The following is a 22,371-nucleotide window of genomic DNA, read 5'->3' as shown; positions in this document are numbered from 1 at the left end:
TCCTTGCAATTTTAAGGTAGTTATCGCTTTGGAGATAATTTTTCTCAACGTTTCTTGAAATTGTGTTCTTCCCAGCGCCTGGAAAATTTTAGCTTTTCTACCTGACTCATATTTTCTTTTCTTAAGTTTGTACTATCTGGTACTAAACTGTATAAATGTTGTTGCAAAATGTCCCACAACGAAATTTATTTTTCTAATTCTTTTTGTTATTTTTCTTTATATCTTTACCCGTTACGTTTGTTTTCTGCAAGTTGCGTCAAAACTGTTAAACTACGTTTATTATCCAGTGCAATTTAACAGCAATTATGCTTTTTACACTGTTAGGCGATGCAGTCTGGGTAATACTGTCGATTAATTATGAATGTGTACTTGATTATAAACTGATGTCAAAATTATATTTTGGGTAAGTATTTCTAGTTTTATTTATGTGCTTTTTCCGCCCCTTTTAAGTTTTTCTTTCGAATATTTGCTGGTTTACCTCTGAGCAATTCTCTCCTGCGATGCCTGTTTAACTTTTTTGCTGGTTTGAATCAATATACTTTCAGAAAAATACACTAGTTTGTTAACAGGAATACTTAGATTTTACCAACATGGCAAGTTCCAGCTTCAGTGATTTTATATAAGGCCGCTATCCAACAATATTTTTGTGAGCTTAAAGTAATATTTTTTAAGATTACATTTCTCCAGTCCAAATCTCTGAACTATATCTAAAGTGTCAAGTGATTTTAAAAATTAGGCGTATCTTCACATACTAAATGTACAATGATATTTGCTTAATGTACAATGATATTTAATTTAAAGTGAAATACAATACTTAATTTTACACGACAATAGACATCATGACTGAGCATGCATATTGTGGACAAACATAACACCAAGATTAAGTCCGTTGATGTCTGCCATAATAAGTTACTTGCAGTTGTGGCAGGTGGGTAGGTCGTTACGACGAACGAACCTTTTGTTGTTTAGATTCCGTCTGCATTTCTAAAACACAGAAAAAATAATGGTTTATTTCAATATGAAAAAAATGGTAAATTTAAACCATTTCGCATGGTCCGAAAGTAAAGTAAAACACTTAAAAAAACTACAAACGTAGATTTAGTCTTGTCTTATATTTTTTTGGGAAAAACACATTTTAATTACCTGACAATTGAAGCAACGATCATGCCACTTCTTATTAATAGCGTTTATTTCTTTGTCGCCTGGACCAATAAGATTGCGACAACCGAAACACGTGACCGAAAACAAGAGTAAGTGATCTTCAAAAAAATAAATAAATAAAAGATGATTTCTATATTATTTAGCTTTACCAAAAAAACACAACACAGCGATTTCCAAGGATGACGCACATAGTTACGTTATAAAACAATTATTCTTAAAAAGACCTGTTGTTCTTCAGTGAATTGGGGCGCAAATATGCGAGTGGCAAAACTCTCAATTAAAAGGCATATGTCATGCCTAAGGCACATAAAAAGATATTCGCATATTGCTCGAAAAGCCGCGTGTGCAGTCTAATTTATTGGTTTAAAAACTTTTTTGGTGGCTCATCCAGCAATCTGAATTTCACTAAATGTCAATGGAATAACGCCTTTGGAAAATGAAACGACGCACCAAAACGTCGCAAGCACAGTTTGCGTCTGGTCTAACTTAACAAAGTTTATGTGTCACCCGGCGCAACATGCATATTGCCATATATTGCTGAATAGATAGCCTTAAAGCAGACAAAGCACAGTGCTAAAGGCTAAAAGTTGGCAAAAGGATAGTAGGCCTACGGTAGGCCCATGACCTGGTGCCCCCCTCCATCTGAACTCGCCCTTTCACATGACCTAATACAACCAGGGCTGGGGAGCCACCGTAAAATAGCATTAGCTCCGGCTCCAGCTCCGGAGCCACCAGGCAATTATTAAATGGCTCCGGCTCCAGCTCCGGAGTCGTAAAACTCAATCCTTTGGCTCCGGCTCCAGCTCCGGAGTAGTAAAACTCAAATCCTTTGGCTCCGGCTCCAGCTCCGGAGCCATCAAACACACACCCAATGACTCCGGCTCCAGCTCCGGTGCCACCAGTCACTAATTCAATGGCAAGTTTTAAAAAGTTTTTAAAAAAGCTTTTGGCTAACTAACGTTGGAGATGGAACAAAATATAATTTCTTAGCTTTAGCACCACAAACTATGGCCCCAGCTCCACAAAAATAATAAAAAGGGCTCCGGCTCCAGCTCCACAAAAATAATAAAAATGGCTCCGGCTCCGGCTCGAGCTCCACAAAAATAATAAAAATGGCTCCGGCTCCGGCTCCAGCTCCACAAAAATAATAACAATGGCTCCGGCTCCGGCTCTGGCTCCAGAGAAAATGCTTAGCTCCGGGCTCCTGGCTCCAGCTCCGGCTCCGGCTCCCCAGCCCTGAATACAACTACAAAAACATTCATGTTCCACCAAAATTGTATTTTACTAGCGTCCGCAAAACTATTGGCAACCTATAATTATTTTTTTAACTGTGTCTATACTGGTACATCCTTTTTAGAATGTTTTTAGCGCGGTCTTATTAGTTATTAAAATGCTATACTTTAGTGGAACTACAAAACGTAAAGTTGCACGTTATATTTGTTTAACATTTTTACCATTTTCACGCCCAGTTTTTTTTTGGTTTTAATGTAAAACCTATATCATACCCATGGCGTTGACTGTGGTCCTTTGAGTGTGGTCGTTAGTACGTACTTACCCTTATCGCAATAAACTTTGCCGTGTTCCATGTGAAAGACCCCGTCGTATATCGGCGCATGGCACTCGTGACAGGTGAAACACTCCAGATGCCACTGACAGTTTAACGCCCGAAATATCTCCTGGAAATACATAAACTGTCAATCTTACAACATCAAATGTGGTCACACGTTCAAAACTTACTTTATATTTTACTTCTTCTGCTTAATTTTTGAGAGAACAAATTTGCTGTCTTGCACTCATATATTTATGTATGTTGTCTATTATAAAACTGTGTTAATCTCTGTGAATCACTAGCTCCTCAAACCATATTATTGCACCTTTTCACATACCTTACTTAACTACCTTTGGTAGCCTACTCAGGAACGTACAATTCGGATAACGACAAATAACTGCACTAACCCCAAAAATTGGCTTGCAACATTTCATGCAGGGCTGCGAGAAGTATTTGTCGTGGCAGTGAACGCAGTAGGCTTTCCCTCCGTCCACTATAAAGCCATGGTCCAAGCTTCCCTGGCAGTTTGGCGCGGCGCAAATGAAGCAAGTTTTGTGGAAATTGAGGTTTTCAACTGTGGAATATTCGCCCCTGAGAAACAAAGCATTACCGGTACCAGCGCACTTTCCAAAACCTTGGCATGTTATTTACGAGCTGAAAACTTTAGATTGTATTAACATATGCGTAAAACGGTAGTAACAAGCCAAATGGCTATAAGGGGCGTTTTACTCAATGTTTTGTGCGCAGTAGTTGCACGTCGTAGTCCCCTTGGGCATAAATCGTCTTGGTTGGAGAATATCTTGCTCGGGCGGAGCCACTGTTGGCGCTGGGACAGCTGACTCAAACGTTGTCCCCTGAGTCACCAGGGAGCCTTCAGCGCCTTGAAAAAGCAGTCGTTTAAATTGCTTACTATGCTATGCGATGTATTTTTAAACGTATGCGATACAAACTTTAATGTTTATAGACGTAATAGTGTAAAATGCACTGCTAAATTTTTTGGTCCAAATGTGTGGTTAAATACATCTTACATCAACACAAAGTGGTCTGTTACCAGCTTGCCCAACTGGGCGGGGTTTTTCAAGTTCTTTGGCCAGTTGTATCCAAGTCGGATCAGCTGCCTTCATTCGACCTGGTTTGGCGTCCCACGCAGTTGCTCTAAAAACAAAGCGACGATCACTACACCTGAACGTTCGAGAACTATTTATTCAAACCCTACAGCTTAACGACGACATCTAGATGTCCAGGTGATGCCGTTCGAACATAAGCCTCCGCCTCAGCCCTGGTTGCATCTTTTAACATGTTTCCATCAATGGCCAAAATAATGTCGCGGCTTTGTAGGCCCGCTTTAGCTGCAGGCGACCCCGGCGTGATCTACACATGAATACTTGTAGCGGTACGTATAAGTTTACAGACCTGGGTAAACTAAAATGTCGCCGAAATTCCTACCCTTGTAACGACGATATTCTGATCTTCGTCTGCACCACCTGTAATCCTAAAACCCCACGGAGGTCCGTTTAGCAACGTAAGCTTTCTAGACATGTTTGCTACTCACAAGTTAAGTTGACTACAACGGATGGTTGTTGACAGGCTACTTTCTGCAACTAGCTTTTAAATGGCATTACATTAGGGAAAATGCCCCAAGGGACGGCCATTTTTGAAATCAATTGTAATTTTATTTTTTAATCTAGGTAACCCGCATACATACAAAAATGCAACCTAGTTAAAGATTTTTTGATGAAACTTAAGCAATGCTTAATTAAATAATTAAAATCCCATATTTAAGCAAACGGTTGCATTATGGTTTGAAACAGCGTACTTTAACCTACTTGTTAAACTAAATGTGGTTAGTAAATCTTCTTCGCAAATGTACAAATTTTAATGTAATTCAGGCGCCCCACTCAGGAAGGTCTTTCTTCTCAATAACAGCGATTTTGGTATTTCAATTCGCTGTTTAGGCCATTTTACCAAACTAAAAAAATAGCAAACATTAAACAATTTAAATCGCAACTATAGCGGCAAAAAAAAATATGGACATTAACCTTTGCGGGGAAACATTAGTTTGGGATTGTCTTAACGACAAATAGGCTAAGTTAAAATTAATCTGAATTTCAAAGTCGTACTAAACAATACTATATAACGAATCGGTGATTACTTCAAATATAAAACATCGATTAGTTTATTACACCTACATAAGGTTTTGTTTATTTCTTTGCTTTAGTTGTCGCTTGTAGGATGTACTTTGTTTGTACGTATTCTGTACACTCCTTGTAAAATTTTAAAGCCTATGCTTCAATTCCACAATGGCTGGACGAGATCAAAACAGAGGAAATCGCAAACGTGACGAAAGAACAGTGAGAAAAGCTCACCAAAAGGTTCGACGCCAGAAAGAGGTATTCATAACTTTGTGTTGTTTGTTTTTATTTAATAAATTCAACTGTACACTTAATATGATGTTAATTACAGGTAGCTTTATCATATTTCCTCGATGATGAAAGCTATGCTGGTTTCTCTAACCAACTTGCCACTGTTGGATTAAAGCTGCGCGATATTCCTGGAGATGGGTATGATATAACATTTGCTATTCTTATACGGTATAGGGTTCCTCTTTTTCCCGGATTTGTTCACTCCTAGGAAACGGGATTGAAAAATAAAAATTCCCGGGATTCCCGACAAAAAATTGTACCTAAAATTATGTCATTATGACGTTTAAAATTATTTCTATTGGCTCCAAAGATTTAATTAAGCTCATTTATGTTCTGTAGTCTTGCTTCTGCAATTTTACAAGGCCTTCTCATGTTAAAGTCAGCACCCTTATTTGTTTTTATTTTTAAAAAAGCGCATACAGGTCGCATTTTTATTGGTAGAATAAATTTAATTAAGTTTTTCTTCTGGTAAGCACAAATAAAGCCACTTAGGCAACAACTTTAACATGGTTAGTAATATTTTTTTCATTATATCAGTCAAAAACCACAATTTTTTTCAAGTTTTACTATGTTGCCGAATAACCGGGATTCAAAAAAATAAATCCCAGGATTCGGGATTGTTAAATCGCGGGAAATCCCAGGAATTTCCCGTCGAAACATTCCCGGAGAGGAACCATAATACATTACCTTGTTTCCTTCCCAGAAGCATTAGCTTATCCAGAAATTTACTTTGTTATCATCTTTTGCTATTAGTTGTAGCCAATGCTTTCCTTAGTTTTTTTTTTTTTTTAACAAAATCTGCACCCCTGTTTTTCATATGCAGGGTTGAAATTGCAAAGTACATTTCATTTTTGTGAGTGCTGATTGGCACATACTCAACTGGCGAGTGAAAATTTTTAATCAATGTCGACCCTGATATGTTCAACAAGCAGGGTGCACTTTTTAAACTTTACGGCACCCAGTCACTCCCAATTTTTTTACTAGCCCTGGTTGGAAAAATATTGAGGTTTAGTGGATTTAATTTCCATTTTTTTGAATTTATTAATACTATTTTCTTGTTTGTACTTGATTTATTTTGGACTTACAAAAAGTTCAGTGAGAGTTGGGTAATCTCACCTGTTATTATTACGCTTTATATTTGGGTCGCTGCAAAGCAAAAGATTGAGAAACACTGCTATAACTCATTAAAATGATAACTGCAGGACAAAAATCTTGCTAAACCACATTATTTACTTAATTCATATTTAAGGAACTGTCTTTTTCGTGCACTTGCTGACCAACTAGAAGGCACCTCTCAGCGACACTTACTTCACCGCGAACAGACCGTCAAGTATATGATTGAACATAGAAATGACTTCGAACCCTTTGTTGAAGATGATTGTACTTTTGAAGACCACGGTAAAAGCATATTTTTTTCGAGTTATGAAAAAAAAATAAAAAAGTTAAAAATGAATGTTCTGGCTTTAGTTTTATTGTACTTTTATTGTGTATTTTCAGTTTTTGCTTAATTAGTTTGTTGAGTTGCAGTATCGTAATTACTTTAGGCAAGGCATTTTTTAATAGGTTATTCATCTTAATTTGCACTAAAGCCAATTTTCTTTTTAAATATTATGTTTTTGTTGTTTTTGGTTGGGTTATTGCTTATAATCAGACGAATTTACCAATTTTAATAGTTTAATGTTTAATTATGACAGCACTTGACTTGGTATTTTTTAAAAAAGAAACTTTGACTTAACTGATGCAAAAATATTAGGTTTTAAGCTCTTAACTAGTTACTCTGATTGCCAGTGCATTTTTTTGGAGGACAGTAGTAACTGTGTTATTTATCCATTGCATTTTCAGTAAAAAAGCTAAGACAGGATGGTACCTATGCTGGAAATGATGCGATTGTTGCTTTTGCAAAAAACAATGCAGTGAACATTGTTATTCATCAGCTAAACACTCCAATGTGGACAGTAAGTAAATTTACGTGGAAAACCAAGTATAAAGCATTTGTTTAGAAAAAACAACTCTATTCAAAATGGAGATGTATAAATCTTATCTGTGTTATAAACTACTTGAATTCTTTATGAAGCTTTCTTGGTATATGCAATATATAAATTCAATAATTAACATAACTTAGATAAGTGGAAGTGAGAGATCCACTACTACCCAACTGCATATTGCGTACCACAATGGAGATCATTATTCAAGTGTGCGAAAGTTAAGTGACAACTCTGAGAATCCAGCTAATATCAGACTTGTGGTAAGTCACATTTTTAGCATTGAGGTGTTAAAATTAGTTGAAATAACTTTATTTTTGGGTTAGCTGTAAATTTTCATTAAAACTTTTCTACATGACCAATGTACCTTACGGAATTTACCACTGAGTAGTTGACATAACTAATTAAACCGAATCACAGCCTGGTCACTCGCTGCCAGGATAAGAAGCCAAAAAAAAATATTGTTCACACAGTGTGTTGACATTTCAGTATATTGAGGTGGTTGTATTTTAATTATTTAAGGCTGTCTATGTTCTAAAGGTTAAATCTGAAAACAAACCATCGTCATTCAAACGGGAATCTAAGCGTAAACAAGTCTCACCTGGCGGAAACACTAAGAGGATGTTACAACAAATAATGAATGTTACTGGATGTCAGGTAAGGCATATATAAATTTAAAATCCACAAGATCAAAGTGACATGTTTCTAGTACAAAAAATTTAAATAGATAATTTCTTCCTTGATGATAAAATTATAGGAAAACCCAAGTGAAATATGCTTTTCTTGTTGACTTTTTCGTTAATACATATATATAACTGAACCTTTTTTATTTGTATATTTAGGATTTAAAATTAATTCAGCAAACACTGGAGGAATCTGATTTCGACGTGGATTACACCATCGGTGTTATACTGCAAACAATGCCTAGCAAAAGTTCTGGTAAGTAATATTCAAAATAACACTGCTCTGAATTTTGTTTTTTGCTTCGGCTAGTATGTGGCCAGTTGTCACATTAACACATTGCTGCCATTTGCACTATCTATAAAAGTTTATTACACATTTTTAATACTCTATTGTAGGCCTGCACAACTCATTGTTACAAGGGCTGCAAGCAAAAAAACTATTAGGCGGTCTTATGTTGTCAGCCAATTTTTTAGGGATAGTGTTACAAAGGTAAAAAACAATTATTCTTGAAAACATGTAATGTTCTTCAGCGAACATGTGCGCAAATATGCTAGTAAAACCCAGTCTAATCAGACAAATTGTGAAAATCGCATTTATTTTGTTTAAATTGGCGAAACTTTTGATGCAAAAAGGGGAATATTTGTTGCATCAATAATTTGCATATTGCTCCAAACAACTAATTAAACATTGTCCAATTTATCAAACATTGCACTTGTCCGAGTTTATTAGCTAGAATGCGCAATTGCTGTACACATAGCCTTTTCCTGAATTGGTATATAACTAAATTATTACACGCCTACAGTAATTATATATGATATGCAACATAAGCGGTAAACTGGAAATCTTAAAATGAATATTGGGCTCCAAGCAGTTCTATTATGACATTATGTTGGGCAGGCCTTTTCTAATGTAATTGCATTAATCTTTCCAGATGAAGATTCAAAAAATTCCTCCCCAAACACGTCAGTGTTTAGAAAAAAGAATTCATTACAGTCCAATCTTTGGGAAGAAGGTGGAACTGGGTCAAGAATATTTGGAGGAAACCACTCATTGGCTAAGGAAGGCAACAAAAAGAAAAATAATGTTGCTCCGACATCTAAGGTACTTTACAGTGTAAAGGTACTGCAAGTCAATATGACTCACATCCCAATCAAGTCAAGTGATTGCAATAATAAAATGTTAAACTTTTGAAATCTGTAATAAACAGTTCTTGGTTCAAAATGAAAATGTATTTCTTGTAACTATGCTGACCAAATTTACTCTGTTGATTGTGTTGTTTTAACAGTTAAGTAACAAGAACAGAAAAGAACAGGCGCGAAAAGACAGAAAAAAACGCAGTGACGAAAGAAAAAGGAATTCATCCCAGCAGTTGTCACAAAGTGACTCTGACGAATCAGGAATACTTGTAAAAACAATGGACATTGTAAAACTTTAGTGATTTCTGATTTTTATTTTAACTAAACATATATATTTATTTTCCATTTTAAAGTTCCAATATGAAACCCCTTTTTTTCTGTCTTCAACAAATGAATCACCATTTTATTTTGTGTTGGTGTCCAGTTAAGTCATTCCACTTTCTATTTCTGTGACTATCCACCATGCCTTAATGTTATGAACATAGGCTTCGTTTGTGTTTATTGCAACACGTTTTTTTGGAGTTCTTGTATGCAAATGTAGCATACATTCTCCTGCATAATCTACATGTTGTTTTTATTTCATGCTGGTGCAAATGTCAAAAATAACTTCTTTTTGTAGGCGATGTGTTGCGCTATTGTATGTTTTAGACAAGTTGGGAAGTTTAAACAACCTATGGTATAATAATTTGATACCTCCAGGCTGTTTGAAAATAAGCAGCAAACTTTAAAATCATGATTGCCATAATTTTTTAGGACATTTTAAACACCTGAAACTCGATTGCTCAATGTGTTTTTCTACATATAACTTAAAATACTACTCAGGAATAAGAACACAAATCTAAGTTTTTTTTTTATTAAACATTGTAACAGTTACCAACATGATCAAAAGTTCTATTATTGTCATTTCGTTCTGAAAAACCTCGGTCGCCCATCGTGACGTCGCGAATCGTGAGGGGGTAACATTACTGCTAGTTCAGGGTGTAAGTTGTATCTCCATTTGGTCCTGAACTTGTCCATCCACCATTTGGGAGGCTTTTTCGGCATGTGAGGATTGTTTCCTCTTAACATTCTATATTTTAAATTGACCCTGTAGTAATAAGACCTCCGCACCTTGATTTGCTTTTCACGAAAACGCCTAAAAGAAAAACAAGATTATTTGATACAATGTTTTTTTAATTATCATCTAAAGCAGTTTCTGGTAACTTATGGCATGTTAGCCAGGTTGACTAACGTGCTTAACAAACTTTAGTTACCATCTAAAGCAGTTTCTGGTAACTTATGGCATGTTAGCCAGGTTGACTAACGTGCTTAACAAACTTTAGTTACCAGATATGGTTCTATTCCCATGCTTTCCCCAATGCCTTCTGATATTTGAAAAAAAAAACGTTGTACTATAATACATTAGGGGTGTCCAACTCAAACATGCCGACATGCCAATTTTTATCTTATAACTTCTTCCAGTGCCAAAATTTAGCAACTATTTTTTTCTAATATTAAAAGTGCTTTTATACAAAAAATAAAAAGAGTATAATGTTGTAATATCAGAAATAATTGTTGTTGTTGTAATTGCTTGGATTGTTTTGCATTGCTAAAAGAGAATGACAATTGGCTGTATTTTGGAGGCTTGCATGCCATTTTTTTATTAGGTGGCATGCCATGCCTCATGTTGGACACCCCTGTACTACACGGAGAAACCCCACTATGATCATAAAAATATTAATTTCATTTGTGGTTAAAATAACTGATTTTACAAAGTCTATTAATAGGAAAACGACAGAATTATGTGTAGGACTTTGGACAGCAGTCTGAAAAAGGTTGCAGTCTATACCTTTACTAAATTAACCTATCATATCGCTATAGGATCAGAAAACTATAAAAAAATTAGTTAACCATTTAATTACAATCAATACTTACAAATGCCATTCAGTCAATCTTTTGTTGAAAGATGCTAACTCTGCCGGCCGGTCACCCTTTTTAATTCTTTGCAGGTGTTGAGGAATTAAATGCTCCTTATATTTATACCAGTAGATCATTCCAAGTGAGTTTTTACGCCATTCACCTAAGATGAAAACCCCATCATTAAAAGTTTGTGGTAGCATAAATAATCAACAATTGGATGAAACACCCTGCCTTGAACCCCATCTGGTGTCCCATGAAGCAGTACATTTTTCGCACTCTCCCTCTCTGTAATCACATCTCGTAGATTGCTCATGGACTCAGCTACCTAAAAAAATATATTTAAATGATTTTTATCCTGGAGCTCAAGGAAACCATTACCATTTTGTGAACATGGATTTTTCATACACAAAAATATGGTTTGGTACAGTTGGCTAAAAACTTTCAAGCCTGAAACAACACTTAAAAAGTATGTACAAAAAAAGAAACAGTTACCTTTTCTAATCTGTCTGGTCCAGGCATTGGTTCATCTTCTTCAATACAGTACCTTTCCAATGTTAAAAGCATGTTTCTTTCTTTAAGTAAGACATACCTAAAAACATTTAGTAAACAATTCATTGTTTTAGCACTTGAATTATTATTTATTAAACCACAAATATGAGTTTTTTTTACATATAATAAGGTAGTGGATATTGGCTTGACGGATATCCATGGACACAGTTTAAGGGGTAATAGTTCTATTCACTTTATGGCTTTTAACATAAAAATATGTTCCATGCTTTAGTTTAACAATGTTTACCAAAGCTTTTGTAAGTCTTCTAAGCTTTTTCTTCTTAGTATATCTGTGGTCCAAGGGGATCCTGAAGTAAAATCACTTCGCTTTCCTCGGTTTTTTGGGACATCGAAAAATTCCTCGAGGCCTAATCTACGTGTTGAGCTTTGAAGTGTCCGGATCTTTGTTTGCGAAATTAAACGATTTGCCACACCAGGTCTAAAAATAAACGTATAAATTGGGCGCCGGTCTAAAATTCTACCACATTTTTGTCCAGGGGGTTATATGTTTATGGGCTAGCATTATTTTGGGTTTGGGTAGGTCAAGTACTATTACTATATGTATTTGTGGCGCTGGTCTAGAATCCTACCACATTATTAAAACAACACACAATATTTAAGTTAGGGTGTCGGTTAGTGTTTGGGTAAGGGTGGGTCAAGTATTAATATATTCATTATTTAATAATAATACTTGACCCACCCTAACCTAAACGCTAACCCCGCACCCTAACCCAAATAATTTGCATTGTGGTAGGATTCTAGACCAGCGCCGTATTTCCTTCTTATGCAAAAAAATATGATAGGATTTTAGAAGAGCGTCAAAAATTGTGTTAGTTAAATCATAACAAGTTTTAACCTGCTTAAAATTGTCGTTGGTATTCTTTGCGATTCGCAGGTTATTACCTGCCGTATGACATTGAAAAGTTTCGGAAAAAGGGCCATCCCTTAAATTAAGGAAGCCCCTGTTTGAAAACAATCTTTCCTGAAGTGTAATGTGTGTAAAAGTTAGCATGGCATCATAAAAAAAGCTTTGTCATGGACTGTTTAGGAGCGTTTAAAGAGGGATATATCATTATCTTTTGCATAAACACCATTTTACAATAAAAATATATATTTATTTTATTGCGTTCAGTACAGAAAATTTATATTTATTTAAAAATAAATAGTGTAAATAAAATATAAACTATATTTTGAATTTATGCTGAGTAAGAGTAATTATTATAATTTAAGATAACAACACTGATCTCTATGAAACCATAGAATACTAGTTGTATTTAGTATTCTATGAAAAAACCTGACGAAACCTGCTGCGACACCCCGGTTGAGAACCACTGCCTTAAAGCAATAAAACGCATAGGTAATCTTCTAACCACCGCAAATTGTCACAGGAAGAAAACAAATCAAGGGTCCGACTTTTCATCTTGAAGCTTCTTTTATTCTCTGGTGTCCTTTATCCAGTCCCATCCTGAAAAACAAAAATATCTCTCAAAAGCGCAAAATAAATTGTTATACTAACATAACCAACAAATGTAAATTGAAAGCCTCCCAAACATCCCTATTTCCTATGTGAAACAGATCTTGACGCTCACTGTTCGTCTTCTCTTTATGTTGTACTTTTCCGTAGAACTTCCGAGGGCTGTGCTTAAAATCAAACACATTTTGTTACCAACAATAAAATTGACAAAATCCCTGTAAAGAAACAATTAAATAATAAACACTATTAAACAAAGCCAAACAACGCGGCCTTAAACAAAGTTTCACTATTATAACTTGCCTGTGTAAAATTGTGACGTTTGATAATTTTTGACCCGGTATATATTTCAAGAAGCATAACTTTTAAGCAGTTAACATCGATTAGCGTAATATAATTTTGGGTAGAACGCAAGATAGCATGGAGTTGAACAGTTTCATTTGAAAGCCTAAAAAGCAAATATGCAATAAAAGTTTTATATTTAAATCTTTCTTTCTTTTAGTTAGGGTTTATATAAGGATTATTTCTTAAATTTTGGCAGTTTTTTAATTATTTTATGGTCCGGAGCAATCCGGATCATCTTTAAAGCACATTTTATCTGTTGGCATGGGCGGATCCAGGGTTGGGCAATATACTTAAATGCAAAGTGTTTCTAGTATATATCTTTGTCAATTTTTTTTTTCATTTGTGAAAATTTTACATACCAGTCAATTTTTTTATGTAATATATTTCCGGTAATACCATCACTGCACGTTTGCATTTGGTATCGGCTTCAACTTTATCGGTCAACGGAGGGGTGGAAAATGTAAAAGCGTGTTTAAGCAGAAAAGCGTTTAGTTTTTCGATAAGATATTCTGAATTATGTGGTTTCCTGTAAAACCGGGGTATACTACCAGAAATGCAATAGGAATTATTTATTTACAAATGCGATATAAACAATGGATTATGAGGTTTTAAGCAAAAGTTTAGACGATATTACAAGTATTACATAATACAAACAAAGCACAATAAAATTGGAATGAAGGCAAAAAGTTAAAAATAAAAATTCTTTGTGGTGAATCAGGGAGAAGGTAATAAAAGCAGGTTTAAACAAAAAAAAAATTATTTCTTTAATTTTCATTTCTTTAACTTTTCGACCTTAGGACCTACATTTTAGGCAAAGTTTGCGAGAAAATATAGCGCCCGCAGCTGGACGGAAGTTAAGTATGTAGGTAGCCCCCAAAAGGCGCCAGAGAGACAATTAATCAAGTGCACCTTATCAATACAAAATAGCCCGATCATAAGGCAAAGTGTAATACTGGCACACAGTTAAACATTATTATTCGCACATTACTGTCATATTAAGACCCCTACACACCAAAACATTAGTAAGTCAAAGTTGATTAATCCACCAAACACCGAAAATGCGTAGTTCCACCCAACAAGCCCCAACCAAAAGAAATGCCCAAATCCAATTTGCAACACTAGGTTAATTACATGAATTGCAATTGCTTCAACAAGAAAAATACACGTATACCATAGAAAAAAATTTAACGCAAACGTGGATATAATGTAGAAAGCAAAGTAAAACTCAATTAAAAAAACTAGAGGAAAATACAGGATCGTCAATTTTTGGGGGGTTTTGAGTTTACGTTATTTGATTTTTTTTAATTTGAGTTCTAGTTTGTTCACGCGCTACGGACAAGCAAAACATGCCGTTAATGGTCGGATTCCATAAAGATACACCATTTTATGTAGAAAGCCGCGTAAGGAAGACTTGAAAAACAAATCAGTTCCTTAGAAGTTGTTATAGAAGCAAAAATGAAACATTAAAACGTAGGAAGTTGAAGTTGGTTAATTTTTTTCATAAAACAGGGTAAAAAAATATTGCACGTCCCAAGTGGAATTGCTTTCCGCTAAACCTTCGTACCTATATTTCACTTTCAACAGCTGCCTGAAACAAGCAGGCACGAAGTTAGGACAAGAAGGATTACCTGAGCGACATATAATTGGCCACTTGTTGGACAAGTTTGCACGAAAAAGAAATTGGAAAAACTTGAAAAGCGGTGCAAATTTGCTACGAGCGAAACCGAGAGCAGTTTGAACGCACAAAAATAAAAACAATGTTAGAAGTTACGAATTCACAATAATAGAGCTACATCTATGCGTACCTGACCTGCAACCTACACCAGCGATTTACGTCACTAAAAGCGCATTTACATTTGCGAAACACAGAACGAAGCAATGCTGCGAGAATATATAAAACAACACGGAGACACGTCCAGAATCTTACTGGGCAAAAGATAGCTCAAGGATTATCGAAATACGGGCTTGAAAATATTAAAACGTATTTCAAAACGATCGCATCAACGGTAGTTTTAAGTCCAGCTGATATAACGCTGCAATACGACAGCAATGGTCTGCAAAGTTAGCAAGTCTTTTTTAAAAATAATGAAACTTTTTCGCAAATCTTTACTTCGAAAATACTTGCTGTTTGAAAAACTAGTGTTTGGATATGAAAAACAAAGCCAGTAGACAACAATTTTCAATAAAAATACGCCGCAATACCAGAAAAAACAAGTGAAACTTAATTACAATAGTTAAAAGACGTAATGTTTTCTCTTTTTTAATTTGTTATCATATTTGGAAAAAAGGCGAGCGTAGAAACGACACGATAGTGATCGTGCGCAATTTTTAAAATTGAAAAACCGTCGAAATCGATATATAATACAAATATATATATACATAGCTCAACTTTAAACCATACTATCTTGCGTTCTACCCTATTATTAAAATATGGGTTTAGAAAACAACAAAACTTTATAGGAAACATAAAAGTCTTATTCAGGAAGAATTGTTTTCATTTCGAAAACAATGTCTAGCTGACGAAATGTTGGAATACGGTCGAATTTATTTGCAATGCTATAGTTATATTTTAAAGTAGACTAAAAAAACTTATTAGAAATTTACAACAAAGGGTGTGCGGATCTGAAGAACACGGTCGCCAGATAAAATGATGCACGATACGCCGCAATGCTGAACGTTTGTTTAAGTAAAAAAATCATGACACTTCTTCAAAAAAATGTTTTTAAAAGGCCATCCTAGGTGATTTTTAAAATTTGTTTTCAGATTTAAAAATAAGGCAAGGACTTGAAATGTTGTGTGACCATACAAATTTTCCGCAATTTTGCCTGCTTTTTCTATATATACATATATATAACTCTATAGGTTTTATATATATATATATATAGCTCTATAGGATATATCTTCATATATAACTCTATAGGTTTAGCTTTTTTTGGAAACTTTAAAAATTTATCAACATTGGAAAAATAAGGCCAGCGGACTTAATAATGCTAAAAAGTAAAAAATTTCCGCAACAATAGGTTACAAAAAAAATACCTAATTTTTAATATTTTTTCAGGTTTGAAAAACAAGCCCGCTCGACATAATCATTTTGCCATGTAGGAATTTCCACAATGCTGCAAGGCAAAATACACAGGAACTAGAAAATCCGAAATAGCTCAGTTAAAAAGGGTAATTTATTACAGTAAACATACAACTTTTTCTCAGATTTGAAAAACAAGGCCAGCAGACGAAATGTTATCACCGCCGCCCGCGGTTTGGTAGACCTTGGTGCAGACGAGGTTAGGAGCGATACAGATGAGGACTGTGTCCCCGTCTCCATTGATGTCCTCCTCCCAACATGAAACAGGGCGATCAGGCTGAAACGGGATGCGGCTGGCGTCATCGCGATTCACAGTGGTGGAGAAGGACTCATCAAGAAGAAGTTTAGATGTCTCTACATCGACCAGCTTGTTCCCGCAGATGTGTCGGTTAGCTGTAAGGGAGGCGTGAGCTGCCGCCGACATCGTGTTCTTCCACGCCGAGGAAGTCCGAGTAAGGATTGCTTGGAAGGCAAGAGTGTGCACGTGGAGGCGGGACACTCTTCCTTCGCTCTTTGTCGAAAGGAGGCGGTATGTGTCGCGCATCTGGTCCAGGACGGTTGCCACACGCGGGTAAGCGTCTGACACCATTGTGACGTTTCCGAAGCGCAGAAAACTGAGCAGGTTTGGAAGCTCCTGCTCGTTCATCCCGATCGAGTCTGAGTGCGGAAGGATTTTGTGCATCAGCTCCTCGATAAGCGATTCCTCTACGAAGGAGGCGAGCTCAAAGTGAGTGAGGATCTTTCGCTTGTTTGCGTCGAGCATTAAATCCTGAACTGCAGTGAGACGAGCCTCTCGAATCCCATCCCTGGAAATGTAAAGGCATCACTTGACAAAAATATGAATGCAGTGTTTGACGAAATTATATTACGACAAACCAAAACAAACGCTGAGCAAGAAAACAAACATCAAGTTATTGGTAACCATAATATTTTCACTGAACTTTTTGTATCCCTAAAGGGAAAAAAACATGAGTATTAAAATATCTAACGTAAAAACCGTATTGTATTGTTTGGCCAGTGTTAATTAATTTAATCAAACTACTTCCGTTAATCACACAGCAACACCAACCTACTTTAGTGGCCTTTTATTTGATCTGAAAGGTCAGTGAAAAATTAATAACTGCTCCTGAGGCGTATCCAGGGGGGATGTTCGCCCCCCCACTCCTTTTTGTTAGTAATATTATCGTTTTTTTGTTCGTTTTTGTAAGGGTTTTGCTCACCGTCCTAAGCGGCAATGTTTTTAATGTAATTAGGTCACGCGGCTCAAGCTAAAGCGATACCAAAATTAACCACAAACGGCATTTTTCGTTTCGTGTTTGGTCGAACGTAAGCGCAGGATATTTTTTCTCTTTCGCCTTTCGTTATTCGTTCAGGTTGGCTAATTAGCAACGGTGTATTCGATAATAGACAATGCAAAGTGAAGCCTTCTTACTTTTGTTATCGTTAAAAACGCCGAGTTAGGCGCAGTAAATGTGTTTGTGTAACGAAGGCATTTTTTTAACTGAAGCAGAGGTGGTCTTAAGAGGTGGTTAACTGTAACTTTCAAAGTGGCCTTTTTATGCAATGATTGTTAACACAAAATTATTCTCTCTAGGCACATCCTAAGACCACGTGTTTTGTGTGTAATTGACACAACTTAATTTCCCTTAACGGTAGCTTGTATTTTGGCTGATTAGGAACATTGCTTGGCGCGTATGTAACGCTAATCGTGGCATAAAAAAAAAGGAAAACCGATCTTCGTTTAGTATTGCCGGTGGCGAGGGACGTGCTTGTAATTTGGTGTGGTCCCGTACATGGAACTTAGGACACTGCGCTGCTAATATCTAAACATGATCCTACCAAAATTAATCACACATACTGCATCATCTTGGTTTAGTTTTTCGCCTGAAGTTAACGATTGCACACTGAGCGGTTTCCACGCACGTGTTCGCTTTGTGTTGTAAAAGTTCACTTTTTCTGGACGTTATTTGGTTGTGTCTGAATATATTTTATGACGTTATTACAAATCAGTATTTTGTGACGCCATTTCCGTCACTAGTTTATGACGTCATTATTCATTAACGATAGACAAAATATAGGGGAATTCGGGACCACCGTTTTTAAATTTCTGGATATGCCCCTGAACTGCTGGAATCTTAATACTATTTTAAAATATATTACCTTGAAACAAAATTCAAGGGTAAACTTTTAATTTATGAAGGTTCAGACAATGAAATATATACACATTCATACAACTAGTTTAATGAAAAACAAACAATTATTTTACTTGAAAGGAAAGTTGTCCAGCATTTGAAGGCCACTAACCACCAAAAGTGAGGGCTTAAACTTCTTGTATTCTTCCACGAAAGGTTCAAGCGATTGTATAGTTGGGTTGTATACATCAGAGTGAACAATGTAGCGGTTGGCTCTCACTGATTCATGTTTTCCCCATGTGTCTCCTGTCTTGTATTCCATAATAAGATGTACATCGCTTGTGTCAACTGAACTTCCAGCCAGTTTCAGCTTTGGGTTGAGGGTTTTTTTAAAGTCAGGGCTCGATTGAGCTGCCAAGAGCACTTCTGCTCCTTCCATAGCAAAACGATTAGCCATGACCGGCGCATTACCACCGAGAGCCGATCTAACGCCCTTGATTCTATACGAGGCATCCACTAGCTTGGCAAACAAGGTTGTGTTGCTCATGTAACGCTCTGCGGCCGCCCCATGTCGAAAAAAGTAAGCAAAGCCTTCGGCGAGATCTTTAAAAGTAGCCATTGAGTTGTGGTGTTTCGGTTTGTTAGGAGGGCGAATTCCAACTGCGTTGAGCAGTTTTGTTGCATCCACAAACACATCCATACAGCCTCCGAATCCAATTGCTATTCTGGTTGCCGGAGATATTTCAACCTTTTTATTGGAAAAAACGATTTGGAAAAGAGTTTTAAACAAAAATTAACTATATAAAATAGGTTAACTATCATTTCGCAAGCTAAGTGAATATGTATACGTATTTTCCAACAGCTCTTCTGGCTATTATATTTTTTATTCTACATTTGTCATTTTCACAAAGTAATTTGAGTCTATTGTGTTAACAATTTTTTTATTGAGTTATTATTGAATGTGATTTCCTTCACTTTTTTATTGTGTTTATCATGCAGTGTGGCCTGTGTGAGTCAGGTTGCCATTCATAATGATGAAGGTGACCTTAATAGGATGTTAAAAAGTTGGATCACAAGGATGAGAGATTTAAATCATTTATAAAATATTCTGGTTTTGTACTTCAATGCAGTTGCAATTTAGCGGAGAGGCTTTTATTTCAGGTTTATTATAGTTGAATAACTGTCAAAAACAACAATAAAATAAATTAAATAAATATGTAAAAAAAAATGAGTAATAAGTTAAAAAATATAATAACTTCTAAAAGGATAACACAATAAACAAAGCACTTTAGAGTTTAGACTGAAATATTTGCATTACCTTTTTCTCAGCTTTTCGTAGAGAATCAAGAATATTGGGAATTTCAGCATTCAGATCCACAGGTTTTCTGTTGACAAAAACCACAACCAAAATGGCAAAAAGAGAAATTGCCCCACTCAACTTTGTAATAACATTTGCCATTTTCTTTTTTGGCAGGATAGCTAGAACTAATCTGCAATTAGCAGCAAATTCTGCAATCTAAATTTGGTCCTGTAGAAAATGGGTGCAGATTATTTTTTTGATCGTCAATAAGCCTGTACTAATATGAAATCAAATTAAAAACTGTGGCATTCAGCCAGCTTGCGACACCAGAGAGTTCTTCAAGCAGTTTCTGCGCACACTTGATTTAGCATAACACTTCAGTGCATAAAACTTTGATTTGACAAAATATTGGCACTGAACACCCAAAACCATAAAGATAAAGTGTCATAAAACATACTGGGCCATTAATTCCACATTTCACAGTACTTTTTGATGGGATCTCCAGTGTGTAGTGCCAAATTCGACAAGAGTCTCTCGAACCCCCTTCTTGTTTCAGGTAAATAGGTGTTAAATCAAGATTTCATGCACACTAGAGGTTCAGAACCCAACTAAGACTCAATCAACATCCACCAATAGAACTATGAATATTTTTTAGTGATGCAGGTGTACAATTTATTTATTCAGGTGTGCACACAAATTGATTTTAAACAATATTTAAAAGTGTGGTGTGTCCCTGAAATGAAATACAGACTGTATATACACCAGTGTTGTAAATAAGTCATTTTGAAATGCCTTAAGTCCTAGTCAAGACATTTGAAAAATAACAAATCAAGTTCTTGTCCAAGTCATTAGTTGCCCAGGTCAAGTCCCAGTCAAGTCAAGATAGGAAGAGCAAGTGAAATTGTAAATTTATTTGATTATAAGAATAACTAAACTAAAAATAACAAAAAGGTTATATACAGCATGAAAATTGTTTTACGTCTAAAAAGACAAATCACCCTTCGGAAATTTATTAAAAAACATTTAATGAAAACACTTAATTTTAACCCAAGGTATTTGATAAAATGAATTAAGTCCTAGTAAAGTTAATTTAGTCACAGGACTTAAGTTAAGTCAATTCATGGGAATACAATGACTCAAGTCAAGTTATTGAGTTAATTAATTACAACACTTATTTACACTAAGGGTATCAGCAAGCCAAAAACGAAAGTTTTTTTTATAAAAACACTGCGGCAGTGGCAGATATAACACGTTAAGACAGCACTACCATTCTACCAGTCGAATAGCCAGTGTTGTAATGGCCTAGATCAAACCTTTACTGAAGTCACTGTTCTAAAATGACGTGCTATTTTTATCAAAAAAATGTTGATTTTAAATTAAGTTTTTCGCGAAGAACTTCACTTAAGCCAAATTATTTGAAATTGACTTTTTACAACATAGTTGACATCTCATTGAGCTTCGGAGTGCAATGCAATTGGAGCTTCAGTACACTGTTTACGAACTTCGAACTTTAGCATTGTTGCCTGCAATTGCTCACTTTCACCAGCGGCAACTAAACCACGATCTCAGAGCATTGCTGTTATAAATGCAGAAGGGGACCAAACCAAACCTACCCAACCTACTGACCATTTGTAAACAGGAAGTCTAGTTTAACGCATCTGACGTGAATCGTCTCATTTTCTCTTTCTGTGGAAACGTGACACAGCATATTTTTACAAACTTTTCGCCGGGCGGTTTACGCTCACACCGAAGTGTCAATAAACATCGTTTTTTAGCACAACCATAGTTGAATAATTTGAATAAGAGACGCAATATATAAGTTTGCTGTTTGGCCATGAAAGGTTTGGTTGGCGAATTACCTAGATGTACGGATGTACACAGGACGGTTACTAAAGAGGGCGTGATAGAAAATAAGTCAGCTAGTATGTTTTCGCGTACCATTCATTCCCTATATATGACAATATTTTCAGCGATATGTAAATCTTTTCAGTGTGCAATGCATCACGTAGCCAATAAATTAAAAGTTTTGCAAATTTAAGGTGAATATATGCTATTTTGGGGGCTACAGGCGATTAGACTGTTTTTCAGCTGCATATTTGCGCACAAGTTTTCTCGAAAAGACAACTGTTTTTTACAATTCGATTTTTTTAAGACCGCCCCTGATTGTAAATAGGGCACTTTTCCATTCTGCAACCGTTTTGTTTAGGCGTTCGTATTCTACAAGTTTAATTCGCAGTGTTGTAATGACTTGACTTGAGTCATGGTTTTCAAGTAATTGACTTGACTTATGTCTCTTGGGCAAAATGACTTGACTTAAGTCTTTTAGACAAATGACTTGGGTTGAAATTAAGTGTTTTCATTAGGCATTTTCGTAAAATTGGGTTATTTATTCTATTTTTTGCACATAAAACAATTTGCTTTCCCTTTATTGCCTTTTTGGTATTTTTTGTTAAGGCATTGCTCATAATCGGACTAGTTTACCTAATTTTAATAGCATGTAACTTTTATGACCAGGATTTGACTTGAAATTGACTTGCTTTAATTATTACTTGACTGGAACTTGACTTGGTCTGTTTACAATACTGTTAATTCGCCAAACTTTGCATTGTAACCTATGTTTTTTGCCTAACCTGTTCAAAGTAAAGCCAACTGGCTAAT

The 22,371-nt window shown here is 35.7% G+C and overlaps 4 protein-coding genes across 5 annotated transcripts; 1 reads left to right on the top strand and 3 right to left on the bottom strand.

Annotated features, from left to right (window-relative positions):
- Positions 1 to 720: 720 nt before the first annotated feature.
- Positions 721 to 4,295, bottom strand: LOC146147019 (PDZ and LIM domain protein 7-like). Its single transcript, XM_083387702.1, has 8 exons — positions 4,157 to 4,295; positions 3,927 to 4,081; positions 3,762 to 3,865; positions 3,440 to 3,590; positions 3,118 to 3,301; positions 2,717 to 2,837; positions 1,144 to 1,259; positions 721 to 984 (listed from the first exon to the last, which is right to left on the bottom strand). Exons 1-8 carry the CDS (start codon positions 4,247 to 4,249, stop codon positions 910 to 912), a joined length of 999 nt encoding a protein of 332 aa, XP_083243828.1. The 5' UTR covers positions 4,250 to 4,295; the 3' UTR covers positions 721 to 909.
- A 647-nt stretch (positions 4,296 to 4,942) lies between these two features.
- Positions 4,943 to 10,551, top strand: LOC146147018 (OTU domain-containing protein 3-like). The gene is made up of 10 exons (XM_083387009.1): positions 4,943 to 5,100; positions 5,174 to 5,271; positions 6,383 to 6,531; positions 6,976 to 7,088; positions 7,256 to 7,378; positions 7,656 to 7,772; positions 7,958 to 8,054; positions 8,731 to 8,900; positions 9,085 to 10,156; positions 10,230 to 10,551. The coding sequence occupies exons 1-9, from the start codon at positions 5,011 to 5,013 to the stop codon at positions 9,232 to 9,234; spliced, it is 1,107 nt and encodes a 368-aa protein (XP_083243135.1). The 5' UTR covers positions 4,943 to 5,010; the 3' UTR covers positions 9,235 to 10,156; positions 10,230 to 10,551.
- On the bottom strand, positions 9,773 to 12,386 carry LOC146147017 (large ribosomal subunit protein uL29m-like). Of its 2 annotated transcripts, none has more exons than XM_083387010.1 (6): positions 12,240 to 12,386; positions 11,631 to 11,822; positions 11,327 to 11,423; positions 11,066 to 11,159; positions 10,850 to 10,994; positions 9,773 to 10,070 (listed from the first exon to the last, which is right to left on the bottom strand). In XM_083387010.1, the coding sequence occupies exons 1-6, from the start codon at positions 12,323 to 12,325 to the stop codon at positions 9,836 to 9,838; spliced, it is 849 nt and encodes a 282-aa protein (XP_083243136.1). In that variant the 5' UTR covers positions 12,326 to 12,386; the 3' UTR covers positions 9,773 to 9,835. The 2 variants fall into 2 exon arrangements, with proteins under 2 accessions (XP_083243136.1, XP_083243137.1); XM_083387011.1 differs by having other exon boundaries at positions 12,287 to 12,357.
- Positions 12,387 to 16,068: 3,682 nt separating this feature from the next.
- LOC146147016 (ADP-dependent glucokinase-like) lies at positions 16,069 to 19,934 on the bottom strand. Its single transcript, XM_083386869.1, has 3 exons — positions 19,732 to 19,934; positions 18,548 to 19,161; positions 16,069 to 17,087 (listed from the first exon to the last, which is right to left on the bottom strand). Exons 1-3 carry the CDS (start codon positions 19,870 to 19,872, stop codon positions 16,403 to 16,405), a joined length of 1,440 nt encoding a protein of 479 aa, XP_083242995.1. The 5' UTR covers positions 19,873 to 19,934; the 3' UTR covers positions 16,069 to 16,402.
- Positions 19,935 to 22,371: the final 2,437 nt, after the last annotated feature.

This window comes from Ascidiella aspersa, chromosome 4, assembly GCF_963924565.1.
Source record: "Ascidiella aspersa chromosome 4, kaAscAspe10.2, whole genome shotgun sequence".
Lineage (NCBI taxonomy): Eukaryota > Metazoa > Chordata > Ascidiacea > Phlebobranchia > Ascidiidae > Ascidiella > Ascidiella aspersa.
This window is presented reverse-complemented; position numbering and strand designations above follow the sequence as displayed.